The 23561-nt window shown below is 34.8% G+C and overlaps 2 protein-coding genes across 40 annotated transcripts in view; one reads left to right on the forward strand and one right to left on the reverse strand.

Moving 5' to 3' along the window:
* Positions 1 to 23561, reverse strand: part of haus5 (HAUS augmin-like complex, subunit 5) — a 52576-nt gene that overhangs the window by 4316 nt on the left and 24699 nt on the right. Inside the window, exons 1-17 of one of the 3 annotated variants that reach the window (XM_073909363.1) lie at positions 15801 to 15836; positions 12459 to 12562; positions 12308 to 12370; positions 12198 to 12230; positions 9970 to 9994; positions 9752 to 9884; positions 9152 to 9311; positions 8460 to 8535; positions 7676 to 7761; positions 7529 to 7583; positions 7315 to 7442; positions 7152 to 7230; positions 6598 to 6731; positions 3272 to 3434; positions 3112 to 3192; positions 2363 to 2508; positions 597 to 693 (exon numbers count right to left, since the gene is read on the reverse strand). In XM_073909363.1, the coding sequence (XP_073765464.1) occupies positions 597 to 693; positions 2363 to 2508; positions 3112 to 3192; positions 3272 to 3434; positions 6598 to 6731; positions 7152 to 7230; positions 7315 to 7442; positions 7529 to 7583; positions 7676 to 7761; positions 8460 to 8535; positions 9152 to 9311; positions 9752 to 9884; positions 9970 to 9994; positions 12198 to 12230; positions 12308 to 12370; positions 12459 to 12550 (1551 nt within the window). In that variant the 5' untranslated portion in view covers positions 12551 to 12562; positions 15801 to 15836. 3 annotated transcript variants of the gene reach the window in all.
* LOC137487313 (uncharacterized) overlaps positions 15891 to 23561 on the forward strand; it is a 108770-nt gene continuing 101099 nt past the window's right edge. For 12 of the 37 annotated variants that reach the window (XR_012384258.1, XM_073910248.1, XM_073910249.1 and 9 more), the window contains exons 1-6: positions 15891 to 16148; positions 16273 to 16486; positions 19244 to 19365; positions 20359 to 20447; positions 20748 to 21019; positions 21335 to 21421. Coding sequence is in view for 11 of the 37 variants with exons in the window: in XM_073910248.1 (XP_073766349.1) it covers positions 16273 to 16486; positions 19244 to 19365; positions 20359 to 20447; positions 20748 to 21019; positions 21335 to 21421 (784 nt within the window). In the remaining 26 variants the exon portion in view is untranslated. The remainder of the gene's footprint in view (positions 16149 to 16272; positions 16487 to 19243; positions 19366 to 20358; positions 20448 to 20747; positions 21020 to 21334; positions 21422 to 23561) is intronic. The other 25 variants (XR_012384282.1, XR_012384262.1, XR_012384263.1 and 22 more) reach the window with 4 other exon arrangements.

Raw genomic sequence — 23561 nt, forward strand, 5'->3', positions numbered from 1 at the left:
CTACGGATCAATGGCAGTAAAAATGTGTTTACCAGCAAATCAGGTAAAGGCCTGAAATGAACACCAAACAAACTTTGATTTGGCCTCGGGCTGTATTTCAGTGTATTCTATATCTCAAGGCTAAAAGTAGCTTCTAACTTGCAGATTTAGAAAATATTAAAAGTGATGAGAATGGCAGTCATAAATGTAGGACTTCTAAATCAATGAAGCATTCATAGTAGTGACAAGGATGCCCAAAAAGTAAGACCACACTACAAACTATGCAAAAAATCTGCCTTGGAAAAAAGAAAAAAAAAAACATTGTTATCAAATATTTTTCAAATATATTTTTCAAATATATAACCCCCCTTGACTTCAATTCATATTTATAATTTTTTAATTAATATGGCAACTTAATAACAAAGTCATTTTAAGGTGTATCTATAGTCTTGGATAAACATCACTCACTACTGTTTCCATGAATTCATCTCTGACAGTGACCTCCATCCTCTCCATCGACTAATCAATGTGTGTTTGTTTGTTTTTTAAATTACCAGTATTTAATATCATCAAAATAGCTTTCAGGACTATTAATAAACTGTAAGTGAGCATCTCACCATGTACATAGGAAATGAGAGGCTTTCACAGAGTTTGTGGAAAGCTAGTGATTGTATCCGGTGGATGGAAAGCTGAGCCGCTGGTGCCCTCTGTCCCCTGAAGAGAACAATCAAAAAAATTCTGTCAGAGAAATTCATTTAAAATTGAGAATGTTTTGCAAAACCAACATTAATGTGTAAAGGATAGAAGTAAAACATATTTATTGTCTATATGATAATATTGCACAGACAATACTGTCTCTTACAATGTTGCCATAACATCATAGTTGACAAAAAAATAAACGTCTCGAGAGTCCAAAAACATCAATGCATGATGAAGAATATTAGAACGCCATGACAAATCCCTGGTTCAAGTTATAATGGCAAATAAAAATCCCTTAATGGTTTTGGGGTTTACAGACCAAGATAAACTTAAGTAATGTCACATATTAAACATAAGTGGCTTTTACATAAACATCAGCACAATTGATAATACGATACTGACCTAAACAACAGTCTAACAAAGTAGACATTACTATATTGAGCGAGTTAGAAACAATAGATTTTTTTAGATTTTTTTTGTCATTCACACTCCTGGACTGCTTTCCACTCTATTTTAGACAAACACGCAAAAATAACTAAGCACTTCCAGTGTTTCCTCTAGGATTTTTTCCAGCTGTGATGGTAAGCCTTTTTTATACAGATCTACCTACTACCTGTGGCATTATTTCAATGACAAATGTCGTGAGTGCAGTATTACAAGTCGATATCGCATTTATGTCATAGCCTACAAGCATGCAAATCTCTTTGCTTGCACCCTGTTTTCTTCTGTTAGTGCACAAAATTTCTTGCACATCCTCAAATATATGCTGCTTAAGCGCAGATCTTCTTGTGCGCTATCAAATAAATGCTGCTGAAGTGCGATTTAGTGCGTTTATGTAACAAGGATGTCTACAACATTTGTTAGATTTGCTAGGAATATATATATATATATATATATATATATATATATATATATATATATATATATATATATATATATATATATATATGAACGTCTCCAATAGACCTACAGAGTGGTTTTAATGTGTCCTGAAGTAAAACGGCTATACATCGTGTTTGCTGGCCTTATGCATCACGCACCAGTCTGTCAACCAACACGTAACCTTAAAGGGTTAAACAAATGACGCACAGCATTACTACGGTTACAGAAAAGTTTGCGATGTTATAATTAACTTACCTTTTAATATGTTTTGGTGCAATTATCACCTGCTATTAAAAAAAAAAGTGAATGTTCAGAATGAAAGGCTGTAATGTAGCCGTGGCAGGATCATTTTTGCCATGGTCCCCCGCAATGGAAGAATGAATGTAGTGGAAACCATGACTTCCCCTTGAGTGGATCATCTGCACTATTTTAATGTGTGGTCCACTTCATACAAGGGATGAAGGACGTTTACAGTCACAACAGGGACTTGCATTCAAAGTGTTTAGTATTTTCCAAGTGCTCAAGGGTAAAGAGCATTCCAATTAAACCCATTCCTCCAGTAATAGACACTTGTGTAACAATCAATAACGTACATCCAAGTTATTGAGAATGGGGATAAAAAAATCTGAGGATAAAAATTTGCACTGGTATGCAGCCCTTATAAACATAAACTAAACTCAACTAGCCTCTTCCTTTGTTTTTTTTAAGGAATTAAAAATGCTAGTGAATCATGATATAGAGTTCAGAGCCATTGAAATCCTGCTATAGGTGGTTGAAAAAAGATTAAGTTAAATTTGCTCACCCCTTCATGACTCTGCGATCCAGTGCTGCAAGTGATACACAGCTAAAATGCTTGGCACCCTGAGACACAGAATTGCGCTGTCTACTGCTGGCTCCAATCACAGTGACAAACTGAGGACTGAGCTCATCCTTAAAAAACTGTCCAACCTGGAAGAAAAAAAGTGTTGTACATGTACATTTATGTGCACACATTTCACTGTAAAGGTTGCGTCAAATTGAGTAAGTAATAATTATATTCAGCAATGATGCATTCAATGTTTTTAAAATTTTGTGTAACTATGTAAACGTCCTAACTATTAAGTTTGAACTTTATTTAAAAAGAAAAGTCCAACTTAGTGGGCATAAAGATCTTTTTCAAAAACAAAAAATAAAATAAATAAATAATAAATAAAAAAAACTTACCAACTCCAAGCTTGTGACTGTGTTTGTTTGTAAGTGAGATATATTATTTCATAATTATCATTAATATTATTAAAGAGATGAACTCAAAAATGAAAACTGTCTTCATTTATTCATTCAAGATATTTTCTTTTAAACACAATAGAAGCTATTTTAATAAAGGCTGAAGAATTTTAACCATTGACTTCATAGTGTTTGTTGTTCCTGCAATGGATTTCAATGGTCAGAGGTTTGGAACTCAAAAAAAAAAAAAAAAACTGGTTTGGAACCAGTCAAGGGGTGTGTAAATGATGACAGAAGTTTCCAATGAACTAGCGCAATAACTAAAGAATGTATTGAATGAGATAATACCTCTTCATGGACACGTGTTAATTCAGCCTTCACAGATGAGTTTCCCTTGATCAGGCTTCGTATCTGCTCTTGTCTCCGGTTCTAAACAGAAATAATAGGCATGTAATAACTCTACACTATGAATCTTAAATCTTAGTCAGCAATAAATACAGGTACGCACCACAAGCTGTCTAAAGTCCATGACAGTCTGCCAATGCGTCTGCAGGGCTCTGATGGCGTCCTGACCCTGTCTGGCCTGCTGCTGTAGCTGAACACACTGATCTCTGATGCTGTCCCGAACTGATACCTGCTTCACTGCCTCCATCTCCAACTCAAACACACACCTGCTCACACACACATAACAAAACTTATGTGATTTACAATATTACACATTATACATTAAAGCAAGCTCCATCTATATAAGTTTTGCTACAACACAAGACTATGTTAGTGTAGTAATATTTTAATATATGATAATACAATGATAATGTCCGAGGCTCAGACACACTCTATCAGTTCAAAACTAGATCTGTTTATTAAAGCATACACACATTGCATCACATAACGGTATGATGCACGCGTGAGTGAGTGGGCCCGACACTCCAACCACCTGTAGGACACACTCCTCCTGTTTTAATGCACCAGACATTTTGTTAGAAACACTCATATGCTTTACATGTTTGTTTCTGTTTGTTTATATAACTGCTCTTTTCATTTATAACAATCCATTTCTGAATCTTGTTTAGGCAAGGCAAGTTTTTTTTAAAGGCGAATTTCATACACAGTGACAATTTAAAGTGCTTTACATAAAGAGGAATAAAAGAAAAATGTATAAGAAAATAAAAACAAATAATAAAAATTATTAAAAACAGATAAAAACCGATTAAAATGTTAAAACATTATAAAAGAATGAAAAAGAAGAGAAAACGATAATAGTGCAATCTGTCGGACGTAGCACAGTGCTAATTCAGTAAATGCACAGCTAAACAGAAGCTGATTCCAGCAGTGAGGGATGTAATAGCTGAAAGCCGATTCACCCTGCTTTGACTGAACTCTTGGAATTTCTAGTTTATATGATCCTAAAGATCTGAGTGATCTTTTAGGTCTGTATTCAGTGACCATATCTGTAATGTATTGAGATCCCAGGGTATTTAGTGATTTATAGACAATACTTTAAAACCTTTTATGAATGTAACTGGGAACCAGTGAATGTGACTGTCTTTTTGGGGAGGCCAGTGAGGAGGCTGTTACAGTAAGTCTTCACTGGAAACAAAGCATCTGATTCTTGCAATGTTTTTAAGATGATAGTATGCTGATTTACTAATTGCTTTGACATGACTACTAAAACTCATATCTGACTCCAGAAACACACCAAGATTCTTGATCTTATTTTTTGTTGTTTGACCCTTTGTGCCAAGGTACGCATTCACCTTGAGAACCTCATCTCTGTTCACAAACGCAATGACAGTTTTCTCTTTGTTTAACTGAAAAAAGTTCTGGCACATTCAACTGTTAATTTCATCAATGCACTGGTAGAGGGTGTCAATGGGGCTGTAGTCATTAGGCAGTAAGGCTAAGTATATACTCAGTGTCATCAGCATAGCTGTGGTAGGAAATTGGTTCTCTCATTATTTAGCTTAGAGGAAGCATATAAAGGTTGAACAGGAGAGGTGCCAGAATCGAGCCTTGCCGGACTCCACGTCATGAGTGTCCACCTTGACCTATGGTCGCCTATACTGACATAGTAACCTCTCCCTTCAAGGCAAGATCTGAACCATTTGAGGACTGTCCCAGAGAGCCCAACCTAGTTTCGACCATCGACCATGTCAAATGAAGCACTGAGATTGAGCAGTACCCAAACTGTTAGTTTGCTTGAATCTGTATTTAGGCGTATATCAATGTTTATCTTTATAAGAGCGCTCACTGTACTGTGATGTGCTCTGAAACCAGATTGAAAATTGTCTAAACACCCCTTGAAGTTTAAGAAACTTGTTAACCTGGTCAAAAACAACTTTTTCAATGATTGTGCCAATGAAAAGGAGATTTGACATTGGCCTGTAATTGCTCAATAGGGTGTTATTTAGGTTGCTCTTTTTCGAAAGGGGTTTTAACAACTGCAGGTTGTTAAAGAAGTGAAGCATTTACTACTTTTAGAAGATCCATTTCTAAACAGTTAAACACTGTTTTGGAGAATGATGTGGGGAGTGTATCAAGACTGCAGGTTGATGTTTTCATTATGTCTGATTTCTTAAGTTGTGGTTGAGCTTGTCTGACTTCGACACAACTTGGCTGATCGGATAAGCTGATTGCCTTTCTGATATTATTGATTGTGTTTAAATACACTATAAACAGCAGCTACACTAATTATTTTCTTTATTCTCTATTTCCACCTGGGGATACTCATCGCGATTATGCAGCACCATTGATGCGATCCAAGACCTGTAAAGAAATGATGCCAAGGTACCCATAATCCTGTATCAGGCCATATAGAGAGCTGATGCTGTGGCAGTCATGGAGAAGCAGACAGCGTGAGACTGATTCCTGAAAGACCACAGTGACAGACAAATCTTCGCACTGATTCCATGGGCCAGCAGATCACCCACCACTGACCTACTAACACCTGTAGTTCTCCACGATAAATGTAGTGTTCTCTATCTATTATCCATGCAGTGTGTCAGTAGGAAATATTATAAGCAAGCATTATTTTTGCTAGCAATTATTATTTTAATAATCTACTGAGATTTTGGTATGCACAAGGACCCTGAATCAGATTTCACCATCTGCGCAAAGAAACTGGACACAGACTAAATACGGTAGAACTGTGGCCACGTCTCAAAAACACTTAGAGAAACCTGCATGCAAACTAGCTACAGTCCTGTATTAAGTTTAGCCATTTGTGAAAAAAACTGTAAAGAATGCTTTAAAAAATAATGATGGTAATCAGGTTGTCAATGAATCTCTATTAACTAAATTAAATCAACCTTTAGTGTAACCATCCTTAACATTTCAAACTGGGTTTGTCATAGGTGCACTAACACATAGTGTTCCATGTAGCATTGAGTAATTATAGTTACTAATGTTAATTATAATTATAAAGCACATGTTTCAGTGGTTAGTAGTGTTGCCTCACAACAGCAAGGACTGGGTTCGAGTCATGACTGGGCCAGGTAGCATTTCTGTTTGGAGTTTGAATTTTCTCCCTGTGTTTGTGTGGTTTCCTCCAGGTGCTCTGGTTTCTCCCACAGTCCAAAGACATGCTCTATGGGTGAATTTAATAAACTACTATTGGGAGTGCACAAGTTGGTGTACTCTCAGTGCTGGGTTGTAGCTAAAAGGGCAACTGGTAGGTACCTGGCAGCTCAATCTGCTGTGGCGACCCTTGATAAATCAGTGACCAAGCCCAAGGAAAGTGAGTGAGTGAATTATAGTTGCTTAAATAATTAAAACCATATAATAATTAAGTGATTATAACCATTTCTTTAGTCACAAAGAGATCTAAGGAATTACCTGGACACAGAGTCTGTTTTGTGTGTCGCCTCTGCTTTTCTTATCAAAGCCGTGAGTTCAGTCTCCATCTGCCGCCTTCTACTTCGAGTCTGAGCCAACTCAAAATAACTCTGTTCCACCTCCTCCCAGGCAGACTGTTAGCATGCACACAGATGTTTAACATTATATATATATATATATATATATATATATATATATATATACATACACACACATTCATATACATACATACACACACATTATATATTCACAGTAGGGCTGCACAATATATCATCATTCCTTTTTAAAAATGTATTTAAAACCTAATCTAAATTAGTGCTAAAACCAGAGGAAACTGTAGGTTAATAACACTGATGTAAAATCACATAACACTGATTGAAAGTCTAAACTTTAAAGTTCTCCCTTAAATCAGATTGGTTGACTGGAATGTTGCTCCAGGATCAACACAGATGTTACTCCAGCAATATGTTGCAGATTTGCCGTACAACATCAGCCTTACGACACAGAAAGTAAAATACACTATAAGAAAAGAGAACACTATCTCAAACGATCACCTGTAACAGACTGCGGACAGGAGTTAACTCCTCAAGCTCAGAAGACACATCTATTAGGTGATCGCTCTCATAACGAAACCTGCAATAAATACAATAATACACAAATTTATAAAGAGATAATGTGGGTGTTTTTGTTAATATACATCATGTTACACAAACTCACCCTAAAGCTGAAACGTCACGCTCCAAATTTAAAGCAGTGATCTTCTCCTCCAATGCCACCTGATGTCTGGAGGTCAAGGCTTGCAAAGCTGAAAGCACTTGGTTTGGTGGATGAGATCGTAAAACATTCTGAGGAATCAAACATGTAGAGGTTTTCATTAGGTGATGTGTGGAACAAAAACATTTGCATAAAGACACAAAGTATTGTCCACTACCTCCACAGCACTTGTCCAGTGCTGGATCACAGCATGCCTTTGATCTCGAGTAAATCTGGGTGTAAACAAATGAATTGGGATCTATGAGGAAACAACACTCAGGCTCAACTATCTGTAATTTCACCATCAGAAGCCTGTGTTTCTTACTGCGTGGATGGATTTGCTTTTAGCTCGCTTTCCAGCAGGCACTGGAGGAAGTGAACCCTCTCGTTGCAGAGCTCTCTCACATCCTTCTGAAATGAGACAGAAATGGTATTTCATAATTCCCAATCAGAGAGAAAATGAGATTCAATGAAGACACTTTTGACTGGTCAACTTGTTTCTATTAAGCCCTAATGGGAGTTGCTGTAGCTGCAAATTCTAGCACAAATCTTTAATTTCAGAATTTAAATTGATATCAACTATGATAAGCAATAACATTGTAGCTTTAATTATAATATTATTGTGTGCTTTACAAATGTCTTTAAATACAGAATCCAAGGTTTAACCTGAATGCCTTTATTCACTATTTTTTCGAATGGGCAAGTGAAAGAGAGGTTAACTTAACAAGTAACCTAAGAATTAGCCTTATACACAACAATGCAAATATGAAAATGACTTAATATAAAGTATTGTTGTAGTGATCTTCACATTTCAAACCCAATATTGTCATGCTGACAGTTTTTGCTCTATTTCATTATGAAAAGTAGTTACAAACCAAGAAAACAGCAGAAACATTTGAGTTTTATTCAACTTTGTAAATACATTTAATTTAATTTAATTGCATTTGTATTTTGAATGGTGACAGCCCTTCAGTGTTTTTACAAGTTGAATTTATATTTCAAATTAGTAAAATTGCCCTATACATAGTGAACAAATGTATTTTACATTCTGTTGTGAATGACAAACATAATCACAAGGCTGATTGTTCTGCCCCTGTAAAAACACTTACTAAAACTAAGGGGTCTGCTCCAGCTTCATTGTCTGATTGGTCAGATGGTCCAAACACCAGCTTCACTTCAGCTTTCCTGGACAAGTGGAAAAGAAGAGATATGGCCAGATGTTGCATTAAACACTATAGTTTAAAAGTTTAGGGTGATTAATTAAATGAAAAGTCATAGTAAAGACTTTTACACTACCACTATGCTGATGCTGAACAAAAGCTTTCTATTCTAAGTTTGGTTCTTTTTTTACTTTATATTTATGAAAAAAATTTATTAATTTTAAATTAATTTTAATTTTAAAAGATAATATTTTACAGAACTACTGTTTTTTACTGTATTTTGATCAAATAAATGTAACTTTGGTGAGCATAAAAGCTGGAACCTTTTAAAATTCTGCATCAGCTTGACAGCGTAAAACCAGTTAGTGTTTTATACGCCCAAATGAGCAAGAGATGTCTCAGAGTTCCTCTGCCACTGCTGTTACAGATTTGCAATAATATCACTTGTTTGCTGCACATCTACAGTACTGCCCCAAAACAGGGAAATCCACCAATAAATGACCTTCCTGCAGTGTAACCTTAGACTAGAGAAAGTATCACTATTTCAAGGTAAAAGGAGAGGCTTTAACACATTTTTTTATGAGGCATTGATAAATCTGCCAAAGATATGAAAGTACAGTATGGATGTGGTATTTGCTTACTTGGCCAGTTCGTCCAGGGACTGTCTTTGGTCACCAATCACGCGTGTATCCTCTAGCAAAGCATTTCTGTCCTCAGAGCATCGCTGCCTGAAACAATCCAACAGGATCTGTCTGCATCTGCTCTCTGTAAAGCCGTCCCAGTTCCTGTTCAAGCTTTGCTCTGTTCAGTAGCCAAAAGGAAAGAAATTAGAAACATCATTCCATAAATACGATGCACTTTCAGAATGTTAAAAAGATAGTTTACCCTAAAATGAAAATTTCCTCATCCTCAAGTGGTTACAAAACTTTGAATTTGTTTATTCTATAAAACCTGTAACCATTGACATCCATAGTAAAAACATGCTATGGAGTACAATGGTAACCAGTTTCCAGCTTTCTTTAAAATCTCTTCTTTTGTGTTCAACAGAAAAAAGAAAGACCTTCAGGTTTGTGAAAGTAAAGTGTGAGTAAATGATGACAGAACCTTCAGTTTTGGTTGAATGATCCCTTTAATTGAATAGAATAAAGAAACTACAGACAGTTTTGATCTCATGATATGTTCAAATATGTGTGTTAGAAGCAAACAAAACCACTTTAGCTGAACAGAAAGAAAAGATTCACCTTCAGCAGCAAGTTGATCCTCCACTCTAGTGATCTTTGTGTCCAGTTGACTGAGTTCAGTCTGAAGCGCATCAATTTCTCTCTGGAGCTCAAGCTTTCGTGCATCATTATTTTGATTCTTCAACTGTTTTAACTAAAAACAAAAATCATCATTATATGCTGTACTTATAGGAGCATCACATCAAATAGGAAACTGTAAACGTGCTACATTTACTTACCTCTTTATCTTGTAAAACTTTGTACCTTAGGATTCAGATAGTCAAGGAATAATTTCACAGACCAATATCATCAAAAGATGGCATGCCTAAAATAACAAATTAATTGACAACATTTTGGCACATTTTGGTTTATTAACCAAACTGGAACTAAAGTGAAACTGAAACCATGATAAAAGTATATAAATACTATTCGAGTATTTATACATTCTATTTTAACAGCTTTAATGTTGATGTTTTGCTCATTTTAGCTTTTGTTTTAAGTATTTCTGTTATGGGTTTTTATTTTATAATCTTTCTCTAGCTTTATTTAATTTTAGTACAACTTACTTTTTTATATATTTTTGCTTGAATCCAAAAGCTAATTTTAAATATTTATTTTATTGTTAACTTTATTTCAGTGGTAACACTTGATTTGATTTACTTTTAAAATTTTAATTGTTTAAAAAATTCTTTAAACAAAATACATTTCAACATGGCCAAAATGGAGCGTGATGAAGTGCAAGCTTATTATTTTCCCCACACCATTAACACACACATTCATTTTCTTTTCGGCTTAGTCCCTTTTTTTAATCTGGGGTCGCCACAGCAGAATGAACCGCCAACTCATCCAACATATGTTTTACACAGATAGCCTACCCAATTTACCTGTACCGCATGTCTTTAAACTGTGAGGGAAACCAGAGCACTCGAAGGAAACCCACACGAATGTGGGGAGAACATGCAAACTCCACACAGAAATGCCAACTGACCCAACCGAGGCTCAAACCAGCTCTACCTACTGCACTACGCCTACCACACACATCATTTGTTCATTACTTTAACTTGTTTTTCTTTTAATTATGTTTTCTTTTTACATGAGACATATGACCTTTACATGAGAGATTTCATCCTTTTGGTATATTTGACATATTATATGTCCATTTGTTCATTTACATTTTATAACACAGACCCAATAAAATACATAGTATTGCAAACAAGGTATATTTTGCGATTTGGAAAAGTCAAGGTTTTAAAACAGCCAATATTTTCTGTTATACTGTTCCTACACGATATGTAAGATTATTTATTTATTTATTTTTTGTTTTTTAGGACAACGGTATGTCCAGCAAAAAAGATATCAAAAGATTCCGTTTTAAGTTTGTTTTAATGCAGTTTAAATCGTCTACAACTCAGTAGGTGCTGCCTTTGAATTTACTACTCGACTGGAAAAGTATGTTCTATACAGTATGAACGGGAGTAGTATGAATAAAGCTTGGATGTACTACATCTGCCATTTTATCACGATTACGTGACACACCTGCTTTATTACCATTCATGAATTCTCTCGTGGTGCATCATGGGATATTGTAGCGTCTATCAGATGTGCAGTTTAGAATCTTGCCAGAAGTAGTAGGTCATTTGCGTACTTCTCGTATACTGTTTTTCAAATACTATGAATTTGGACATGCTACTCAGCTCGCATACTGTTTTTAGTATACTATTTAGTATGAAAGCATGCAATTTCAGACGCAGCCATTGTTTTCAGAGTGGAAAAGTTGTTGTTTACAAAATACATTTAAAAAATATATATTTTAGAGCAGTAATCCCAATATCATAAAACCATGATATTTTTATCCAAGGTTATCATACCGTTAGAATCTTATACCCGTCCATGCCTATTTGCAAACAGCCATTAATTGAAATTTTATCATACTTTTCTCATTTTGTTCTTTTTCAATCACCTCTATTAGTCATTATATTCCTTAAATAATATATATTTATACAACTTTTTAAATTGATTAATATTCTGGCATAGTTTAAAAATCTGTTCCAGACTGTTTTATATTTTCACACCACACACATACAAAAATGTTTAAAGTCGACCTTTTTCTCAACCTCCTAAGATTCAGTTCTTCTCTCAGATTATATCCCCCTTGTCTTTCATAAAATAACTTTAGTGTGCATTTCGGAAGTAATTTATTTTTGGCTTTAAACATAAATTGTGCCGTATTTAAATATATATTGTGCCGTATATTGTATTTAAATTTGAACAAATTATTGAACTAAAGTATCCTCAATTTAAAACACTTCACAATAACATTTCCACTGTTAGCTTAACTAAATTCTACTGTAACTGTTTTATTTTACATAATAAAAATCCTTACTAAATTTGTTAACAATACTTAATGCACTGTAAACAACAGCACACATTGTCACATTGTTTCATTGTCAGAAAATGTAAAGGATACCACTGGATATTCCCCCGCACCACCCGAACATTCCTGTGAACATATATTACATGTTGAATGTTGCATTATTGTAAACAAAAACAAGCATTAGAGATCAAACGAGATCTAACCTCTCTTTATAAACATGTTGTGTGATATACTTCCAAATGGATGCTCCAGGACCGACGCACAATCTAAAGACAAATTTAAACACATGATCAGCTTAAACACGTTGATAAAGATGCATAACTATAATTCATCCTGAGTTAGCAGCCCACTGACGTCTTCATATAGCCGTCGTCCGGGAGTCTGGATGCTGGCAGCTCAAGCTCCTCAACAGCCCAGCGCTTCAGTTCCTGACTGAGACTCGACATCTTTTTCAGTCACTTGATAATAAAACAAACCTAAAACTTTCAAACTCACATCATATTACAATGTACGCATCGGATACGGAAAAGACAGATCAAAATACGCGGGAGACGTTTCTTCGCTCCTGTTTACTTTGCGATTTGTCATTACAGGGGCCGATGCTGCCCCTACTGGACAACAAGTTACTTCAACATCAGCATTAAAATACTTTTGAGCCCACTGGGGGGTCCAAACTCGCTCCTGCATAGTTTAGCTCTAACTTCCTTCATCTCACTTGCCTGGAAGTTTTAATATTTGAAAGAGTTTGATTAGCTGGTTCAGGTGTGTTTAATTGGGGTTGGAACTAAAATAAGCAGGACACCGGCCCTCAATGACAGAGTTGGGCACCCCTGGCCTACATGATACAAACATGACACAATATTTTTGTATTTTATCTTATCCCAAGTTATTCTTATAGACTGACAACACAGTTATTAATACATGTTGACTAAAACTGGTTTCTAAACATTAAATAAAATGTAAATGACAGGGATAAAATCTGAAGACCCAGCCCTCATTGACATGAGCTTGCGTCCTATTTTGCCCGCTATGCCATCATAAAATGTGAAAATAACCCATTGAAAAAGATTATAAGACCAAGTGTAATCCTGGTGTGACTTGAGTTAATCAGTTTTGTTCAATGCAAACAATTATTTTTCAAAAAACAGTTCTCCCCTATGATATTGTATTTAATTTTCTCAAGTTTTAAAAACAAGACAATCTATGGTCATGAATCTTAACAAATGCCACTGCATGATGACGTCATATATTCCACAATAATAATAAAGCATGCTAATATATAATCACATAGTCAATAAAAAAGTAATTAGAGTTCTCAGTATGTTTCTGAATCTGAGAATTTTAAAATGTAAATTAATCTAATTCTCAAACATTTTTCATCAAGTACCACCTCAAAAAAAAAAATTGTTTCTTTTAGTACCACCATTAAAATGAGCAGCATTGAAATACAGTAGCATACTTGGCCCAGTTAAGCAGCTACAACTCTGCACAGTTAAAAAACTTGGCAGATTACCTCAGAAATATAGGATATATGTCATATATGACATATTAGATACATATTTTTGATAAATTTTGAAATGTGTGTAGCATGTACAAGACATATTTCATTTCTCCGAGTACCACTAGAAGGAAGTACGCCACTAGTGGTACACGTACCACAGTTTGAGAACCACTGATCTAATTCATAATTTCAAAAGTTATTTGATTACATAATACAGATTCCAGGCAAGCAGTTAGCCAGCACTGTCCCTGGAGATAAAGAGCTGCTGGTTGGTGGGGGAGTTATGGTGCGGGTCATAGTTTTTTAATATAAAATATATTTATAATATATACAATTATAGTTTATTGGCATAACTTTTATTTTGGCTAACATATGAAAAGGCTTTTATGCTAATAATTTATTATTCCCGTGACATGTTCATGTGTACCAAATCTTTGATTCTGCAAATAAAAATAGCAAATGAATGAAATAATTTTAGAAAAGAGGCAAGATAACCAAACAAACAGTAGACATCAAGTGAAGTCTGATCATATAATATGCCTTATTGGAGAATTCTAATGTATTTAAACATTTTGAAATCAATTTATAGCAGTGATAAGTGTTGAGTAAAGTTACTTCAGAAAGTAATGCATTGCAATATTAAGCTATTTGCCCCCAAAAAAGGAACTAGTTGTGTTACTTAATTGTTTTTTATAGTAAGTAATGTTACATTACTTTTGAGTCACATTTGCGTTACTTTGAATTATTTGGCTGAGGTTTGATCTCTTTCAGAACTTTTTTCCTTTTTTACCAGAGTTTTGCAATTTTTAACGGACTGTATAACCTACAGTACACTAACTTTTACCTTTTAAAAAACACATCAAAACATAATATTTTAGGATAATCTTATCTGAGAACTTCCTTGTCACCCGTGTGGAACACAACAAACAAACTAACCTGACAGACACTATTATATTCATTGTGTAATAGGAGATGAAAAAGAGCGTATATGTATAGATCATCCTAGGGCTGCACAAAATTGCTATAAACGCAGTATAAACAGATAATTGAAAGTTCAAAGCAAGGGGTTTGCTACTTTTGTACTATTTGCCTCAAGTAAAAACACTGTCCATCGAGATAACACCCTTTTTCTTTTCTTCCATGCATTCAAAACAATGAACACATTTTCTCAATGACTAATTTATTGTGACTATTTTCATTTTAAATCAGCAACTTATTTTCATAAAAGTGAATACTTACACTAAAATGTAACTCACATTACAACTCAAATATTATTACTTACTAATTAAAAGTATTGAGTACATTACTTGTTACTTAGAAAAATACTATAACTGGCACTACTTGTAGCATTACCCCCTACACTGGCTTTGTTTATTTTTAACTGCTGCATTTCCTTTGACATATCGAACAGTCAGTGGTTTGAAAAACCCCAAGGTAATTTGTACATCTGACTTGTTTTCTTTAGTTCACATGATCTGTCATCACTTGTTTTGACATCTATTTCCTTATTGAAAGACAGTCAGGTATTTTTTTTAAATATATCTGTCATGCTTTTCTTTGAATGTCGGTTAACAATCTGCATTCTATCCAGTGACATACCTTGTCTCTAACTGAACCCTTTTGACGCAGTGAGCCCTAATAATCTTAGAGCATATTGTTTTTAAGCACTAATAACCATTAAAAGTTAGTATTCACAGTGCAATCTTATTCTTTTTGATAGAAGACTGAAAATAACAGTAAACAAATAAACAAAACATTTGAGTGCTGTTGCTGTGCTGATTTTGATACAAATAAAATGATCAGTGTATATAACCTAACACAAACTTATATTGGCTGAAAATTCTGAAATTTAGCAAGTTTTAATGCATAAACAATACAGAGCTGCTTTAATTAGCCCACTGTTACCCACATCCTAGGGAAAGTAGGCCTACTTGAATTGGCCAAAAAAAGGCATCAGTAATTTCACAATCGAAAGGTGTCACCGGGTGTCAAGGGAGCGAAGACAAGAGGTTGGACCCAAATGCAATATAATAAAAAAAAAATTTGTGGAGACAAAAACAAGTGGTCAAAAAACAAGAACTCAGGTATCACGAAGGGCATTGAAAAATGCAAAAACAAAGTTATGATCAAAGTACAAAAATTAAGAAAACAATCAACAAAACATAACTAGAAAAACTGAACAGGATTACACACACTGAAACAATACAGGTACTGACTAACAAAAACTCCGCATTAACTGGCCTGTGCAAGGTGTATAAATAGTCCAAACATTTCATGATGACGGTATTCAGCTGTGTGTGATTAATGGTGACCGGTTTGTGCAAAAGCATGCTGGGATTTGTAGTTCGTGAATGACGTGAGTGCTTTATGCCAGCGATCTTCCAGGAACAGATCGCTGGTAATGTGACAGTATGACATAAAGGCTCAATAGTCTGGCTGCTGGTTGAGCAGGACAGTAAATTATACAACACTGATGACTGACAATGAAAAAGTTTTTTTCACCTTTCTTCTCCTATCTTTTATCAGCAACGCGGTAAAGCAAGGTACTTTCATATACCTTTACCACTGACATCCATATGTCTTAAGATACTTTGTTAACTTAAATTGTTTTTATTTTCATCTGGATTTGATCACTGTGCTTGTTCTTGTGATTTTGGTCTGTTTCAGATGTCTGCTGCGCGCGCTCTCCATTTGCTGATATTTGGATTTACCATGTTGAGGTTTATCGGCTGTTACAGTGATGGGAGTTTATTGACCGACCAGTGTCAAAGTATGGCTATAGATCATGGAGTTCAACCACCAGGACAGGATTCAATCATTTTTAGTGTCGATCCAGATAACGTGATTGTGGACAGTTCGCAAGTGGGAACTGGCATTACAGGTAGAGTCTTATGTGTTTAAATTGTCATTTTATGCATCTTAAAGATGCTTTTATCCAAATCGACTTAGAGGAGAGCAGGAGCAGGGTATAATAATTTAAAGTAACACTTTTTGGTTTTGGGCAAATAATGAGCAAAGTAATGGAGTTAATGGAGTTAAAATAAAAACATTCACAGAAAAATAATTTCTTTCCCATTTCTTATACAAAAACATTAAAGTACACAATTCTTTTCACAAATGTTGCAAATTGATTTTAAATAATGCAAATAGAGTTTAAAAGGTCACACATAGACCACATTTATGCTGATGTCGTATCTTGCAATATAGAGTAATTTTGTCAAATGATTTGATTGTAGCTTCATCAGGACAGGTTTTTCATGGGAGGGGAGTCAGTCAGATTTGTCCATGGAGTCAACACTGGGACCTTTAATGTAGTAGCGCCAAATGAACAAAGAGTAAAAATGTTACTATTTACCCCATAGTGTAAAATAAAGAGTTAGTTATAACACTTGCTGGAAAGTCAGATTTTACACAATCTATTTAAATTAGTTTAGTTTATACAGTATATTTTCTCAGTACTTAACTCTACATATATATCATATATAGCACAATATGTTTGTCTATTTAAGACTCTAGAAAGGATTTATTTGCAATATTAGCAAACTGGTTCATTAAAATAAATTATATAAATAATATTTTTGATTATTATTTTTATACTAAAAGTTATTTAAATTACACTCATCATTAAAAATGTTTTGTTTTTAGTTAGGTTTATTAATGTACACAATGTTGTAACACCCTGTTACAAGTAACGACACTGTCGTAATTCCTCAGGACAGGCTAGCAGTCTCTATTAAAGCTGCCAGATATTGAAAAAATCCAAGATTGTGTTTTTTTTTTATTTTGTCATATATATTGCATTGCAATATGAAAACAACTTCACTAAATGAGTTGCATAAAGAATTTATCATTTTGAATTTGATTGGGATGATTTTGTATAGGAGTGCATAAAATATAATTATCTACAAGCATAGATAAATTCAATAAAATATACAAATTAAATAAGCAGCAATTTATTGTTTTCTGAGGAGTGGAACTGTATTCAGGTATAGATCAATTTAATAATCAAATGTAAAAAAAATAACATAGTCTATAGTCTACTGCGAAAATGATACTGAATATTGCGAAATGATAAATTATAATCCAGACTCAACATTGATGTGACTATTGTGAATGAACAGTGAACACATTGCAATATCAATGCTGAAACAATAAATTGTACAGCCCTAGTCTCTATGTTTTTCACATCTTTCAAAATGTAAAAACAATATTGATAATAAAAGAAATACTTTTATGTTGGCAAAATTTTCTCCTGTGGTTCCCATTAAATTATTTTTCAATAAATGGCAGGATGGTGAAATGCTTGGAAGTTGTCGTGGTTACCCCTGAGCAACTTAAAACTTAATCTTATAACTTAGTGTTACTTTTACCCACGTTACTTTGTGCCCCACTCTCCACTACATTTCATCCAAAATTGCACTAAAATTGTATCAGTTCTTCTATTTGAGTAAAATATATTAAAGGATAGTTGACCCCAAAACTCAGCATATTAACCCTTAGCCAACATTCTTCAAAATATCATTTTTATTTATTAAACTTTGTTAAACAAAATAATTAAACTAAAACAGGTTTGGAACAGGTAGACAGTGAGTAAATCATTCATTCATTTTTTTTTTTTTTTTTTTAGCTTCCTTTTACTTATCAGAGGTCACCAAAGCGGAATGAACCACCAACTTATCCTGCACGTTTTACACAGCAGATGCCACAGCTACAACCCATCACCGGGAAACACCCAAACACTCTCATTCACACACATGCACTACGGACAATTTAACTTTCCCAATTCTAGAAAAGAATAAATAAATAAATATTTCAAAATAAATTACAGCACTGGTGACACAGTGGCTCAGTGGTTAGCACTGTCACATAACAGCAAGACGGTCGCTGGTTCAAGTCCTGGCTGGGTCAGTGGGCATTTCTATGTGGAGTTTGCATGTTCTCCCTATGTTTAAGTGGGTTTCCTCTGGGTGCTCGAGTGTCCTCCACAGTATAAAGACATGTGGTGTAGGTGAGTTGGATGACCTAAATTGTCCGTAATGTATGTGTGTACAGTAAATTAGTGTGTATGGATGTTTCCCAGTGGGTTGCAGCTGGAAGGACATCCGTTGTGTAAAAACATATGCTGGATAAATTGGTGGTTCATTCCACTGTGGCGACCCCTGATGAATAAAGGGACTAAGCCGAAAAGAAAATGAATGAATGAATGAATTACAGCACAAAAGAGAGGGACATATTTCCACTATTCAGCTGTCGTTTCTTTATGTCCTTTATGTCCTTGATGATACTGTATATTGCCTTGGCTAAACTTTAGCTACTTAGGTAAATGGTTTGCTCATGAGTCATGGAGGAAGTCAAATTGGCATTATTTAGCTCAGTTCACACTGAGCACCGAATCATTTGCTTGTCAAGCTAAATCCCGAGCATGCAATATTCTGTCTCAAGCCCACCAAAAAGCTCACATTCCCAAAGCTCTTGAGCCCCTCTGCACATAGGCTACCTGGTACTTGCTATCCTTAACTCTGCTAATGTGATCATCTACTATAGTCTACGTTACAGGAAAGTTGTTGTTTAATGCTTTAGTGGTGTAAACAAGTTGTCTTTTCAAACTTGTCAGCAAAATGTTCAACTTTTTCCACAGTGACGCTCTCTTCTTCTGGTTCATTTATGGGCTTTATGTTGGAGGCTCGTGAGTGTGATGATTGTCCACCTGCTGGTACGTTCAGTTTGCTTGACCCGGTCAACAGTCTGCTCCTATGTGGCGTAAGTCCTGCCACACACATACACACACACAAGTAGTGGTTGTTTTTTGTGATTTATGAGGACCCTTTATAGGCAAAATCTATTTTTGTAGCCTACTGTAAAGAACATTTATTATATGTCATTACCCCACACCTACCCATAAATCCAACCCCCACAGGAGACCTGCGGAAAAAAAAACGAATGTGAAAAAACCCTGTTAGGTATGATTTTAAACAGTTTTATATTTTGAGGACACAGGGCTACATGTCTTCATAATACACCTTAACTATTTCAGTGATAGGACTAAAAAGTGCTCATAAACGAATGTTTTCTCAATTCATATGAGTAGCAGCTTGGACCTGGAAACAATATTCCATACATCACCTATACGTCATGACTTAACAAATGGATACAATCCTCAAAACAGTCAGTTCATGTTGCAGTGCATGACCAATTGCGTGACTCTCAGACGCACTCTATAGTGATAAATAGATGCTGTTTTATAGGTTCAAATGGGTTCTGTACACACGACTTGAAGTGGAGCAAAAGTCTGGGTTTTGGGTGCGTGTTTAAACAGACATATACACATAATTAATGATAACATCTCAACATATCGATCTTGGCGCATTTTTTTAAATGAAACTAATTTTGTCTTAAATGAGCATAAAAAGTTAGGAAAGCCATTGAATGCTTTCATTTACGATTTGTGCATTTTTAAGTGACACCTCTGTTATTTAATGTAATAAAAAATAATCTAAATTGGGAGGGTCCCTTATTTACACATCCCAATGTTGACAGGTATGACACACACGCGCACACACACACACACATGCACACACGCACACACGCACACACGCACACACACACACACACACACACACACACACACACACACACACACACACACACACACTTTTACACTCTTTCTTACTGGCTTCTTAGAGCAATTTTTAAATGTTAGCAGCTATAAATTCTATAAACTAATATCAGGTGTTTATCTTATGTATTTATTAGGACCAGGCTGTGGCTCAACCTAATAACGACGATAAAACTTCAGTCCTAGTGACGTGGACTCCTCAAGCCACTGGACAGTTTTACTTCAGGTACATTTTTGTAATGCAGTAAAAGCAATACATTGTGCAATGGTTGTATAAAGCTTTTTAAATAAATTAAGCAAATGAAATTGTTATTGTATTTTATAAAATGTTTTGCATTATGTGGAGATTAGCACTGTGGGTCATAGCGATCACTAGACCCAGAACTAAAAATCAGCCTTAAGACAAAATTAAAGATTTATATTTACAAAAATATTTATGGTTTTATTGTAAATAAAATTATTATTTTTGTATTATTATTGTATTGTATTGCTCGTTTGTAAATCTGATATCTAAATATCTTTTTAGAGCTGCATTCGTCCAATCTTACAATTTCGGTTCGCCAAAAAAAGCAATCATACTCCCGACAACAACAACATTGCCGCTAGTGGGAATGACAATGGCAACGTCACCGCCTGCAACAACACCAACAATGACGCAGACAATGATGAAAACCGACTATGCTTTTTCGTCGACAGTGACAAAGACAATCACACAGACAACAACGACGCAGACAATGACACAGACAACAACATCGACAGACACCACCGCTACTGTAACAACTAGTCGTACAACAATAGGTAATAAAAAACATCCATATACAGCAAAAGAATTAAAACTCTCAAACAGTGACCAAATAAATATATTAAATAGACAGTTCACCCAATGTAGTACTACTCGATGTAGTGATATGGCCACAATTCCCATTGTATTATGTTATTGTATTATACGTTGGGAATAATAGAATCCAGTGTAGGAAAACTGATATCTTTGCCTGATATTCAAACATACTGGTGGTAAATAGATGTAGATTGTTGAAGAAAAAATAGTTTTCCATAAAAACACATAATTAAAAGCTGTACTGCTTTTTGTAATGCTCTCATCATGTCTCATAGACACATCCACTGCACCACCAACCTCTGCAGTCGGCAGTACACAAACAGGTCTAACTGTATTCACAACACCAAACCTACAGGCTACAGGTAAATATTGTCTTCATATACAAAATCAAATGTATTAAGTAGATTTTTAAAAGTAAGTAAACATATTACCTAGAGAACAATCAAATATAACAAGAGTTTTGTGACTGATCTTGTTACAATAATCAGAGTAGAAAACATTTTTGATGTCACTACACCTTATGAAGTCTTAAATTATCAGGTTATTGATTTTTGTTTAAACCTTTAAATCAGGTTGTTTTAATAAAGCAGATTATTAATTGATATCAGCATAGCGGTGTGCATGTGAGCAGTGAAATAACTCACAATAGGGATAATAACTACTATAAAATAATGCACACTTGAGGTGGTGATATGGCTACGACTCAAAGCAGATTAAAATATACACTCTCAAAATGTCCAGCCTAGGCAAACTAATATCTTTGCCTGATGTTCAAGCATAGTGATGATATGTTTATGTAGATTGTATACATATACTGCATATTGGTGTGATTTTAGAGCACACAATCTTTATAGGCCAAATCAAGGGTGAATTTTCCATTTCTGTGTGTCCACAGTCAATATTATACACAAACAGATCCAACTACAAACACAGCATCATTTACAACATCAAACACACACTCATATATGGAGAAAATTATTATCCCTTTGTGAAATTTGTATATTATATATATAGTGTAAAATATGTTCTACAATTAATGATTAAGAGCAAGGACATTTTTTTAACAGTATATCTCTAATATTTTCTTCTGGAGAAAGACTTATTTCTTTTCATTTAGATGCAATAAAAGTAGTTTTTAATAGAAAATTTCAATAATAATAATAATAATAATATGTTATGTAATGTAATACTTTATGTAATGTACTAACAATATCATTAACCCTCTTAAGAAATAATTATATTATTAAGAAATTATTAAGAAAACACATCACTGCTGTCAAAAATAACAGAAAAGTAACATAGTACCTTAATTGTGCCACTGGTGGTTTATATATACAAACTTTATTAGGTACACCTGTCCAACTGCTTGTTAACGCAAATTTCTACACTGGGCTTTTCCTTCCATAGACTTCCATTTATACGCACGCGAATGCGTCAGTCCGGAAACTCAGGGTCATGCGCTGCGGTGCAAAGTTCAAATGTGGTGAACTCTGACCTGCGAAATTGCATCACTTGACTGCATGAGACCAACCAAGGATCAAAACATGACCTCTCTGGACAGAAATTTAAAACATGGAGCAATCGCTTGCTTTTTTAAAGCCTAATAATCTTGTTTATTCCCGCCCCTTTTCGCACCACCGCACTGCAGAACTTCGCATTATCAAACTCTGTGACCGCAGCTTTAGGTTGTGTTCGAAACTGCATACTCAAAGAGTAGGTACTCAATTTCAATAAGTACTTAGCGAGGACCAAATTTCGATAAGTATTATTGGGATTGTACGCCATCCGCCATGTTTACGTTATCATTTGACTGACGTTACAAGGGCAACAACTTTAAAGAAATTGCAGGTTTAAGGAATCTTCATTTATTATTTTTCATCCACAAGTAACCTGCTTAAATCTCTGTTGTTTTCCTATCTTGTTTGATTATTCAACGCTGATATATAACCTTCTCATTGTACATTTGTGTGCATATAATCTCATATAAGGAACCCAATCAATTTATGCCGTTTTTTTAAATTGTAAAAGATACAATCATGTTTTTCTGAGCTTGTATGAAATTATAAGTCCTTTTTCATAATAGTGGTTAATAATAATTATTAATAACAATTCCATAAAGATAATATAAATAAGATAACAAGGACAGAAGCACCTCATAGCATCTGTAATGTAACTCTACCAAATAGTTTTTTTTACACATAAACACACACAGTCCACACACACACACACACGTACACGCACATGCACGCACACACACACACACACACACTCGGGCAAGCGCTCCAGCATTTCTACCCAGATGAGAGCTCTGCTTGTCGGACTGCTCATCAAGCATCTCCCGCTGGATCTAATCTCACTATATTTGCTAAACGTGATATTTCATTCATGTTGTTGTCTTTATCTAACGACATAGGCCAATTCTCTGACTTTGGTCATTGGAATCTATTAAGTTAGGCCTACTTGTTCACGGGTAACATGTTTTGGTTAAGCTAAGTTAATGAT

This window comes from Danio rerio, chromosome 8, assembly GCF_049306965.1.
Source record: "Danio rerio strain Tuebingen ecotype United States chromosome 8, GRCz12tu, whole genome shotgun sequence".
NCBI classification, from domain to species: Eukaryota; Metazoa; Chordata; class Actinopteri; order Cypriniformes; family Danionidae; genus Danio; species Danio rerio.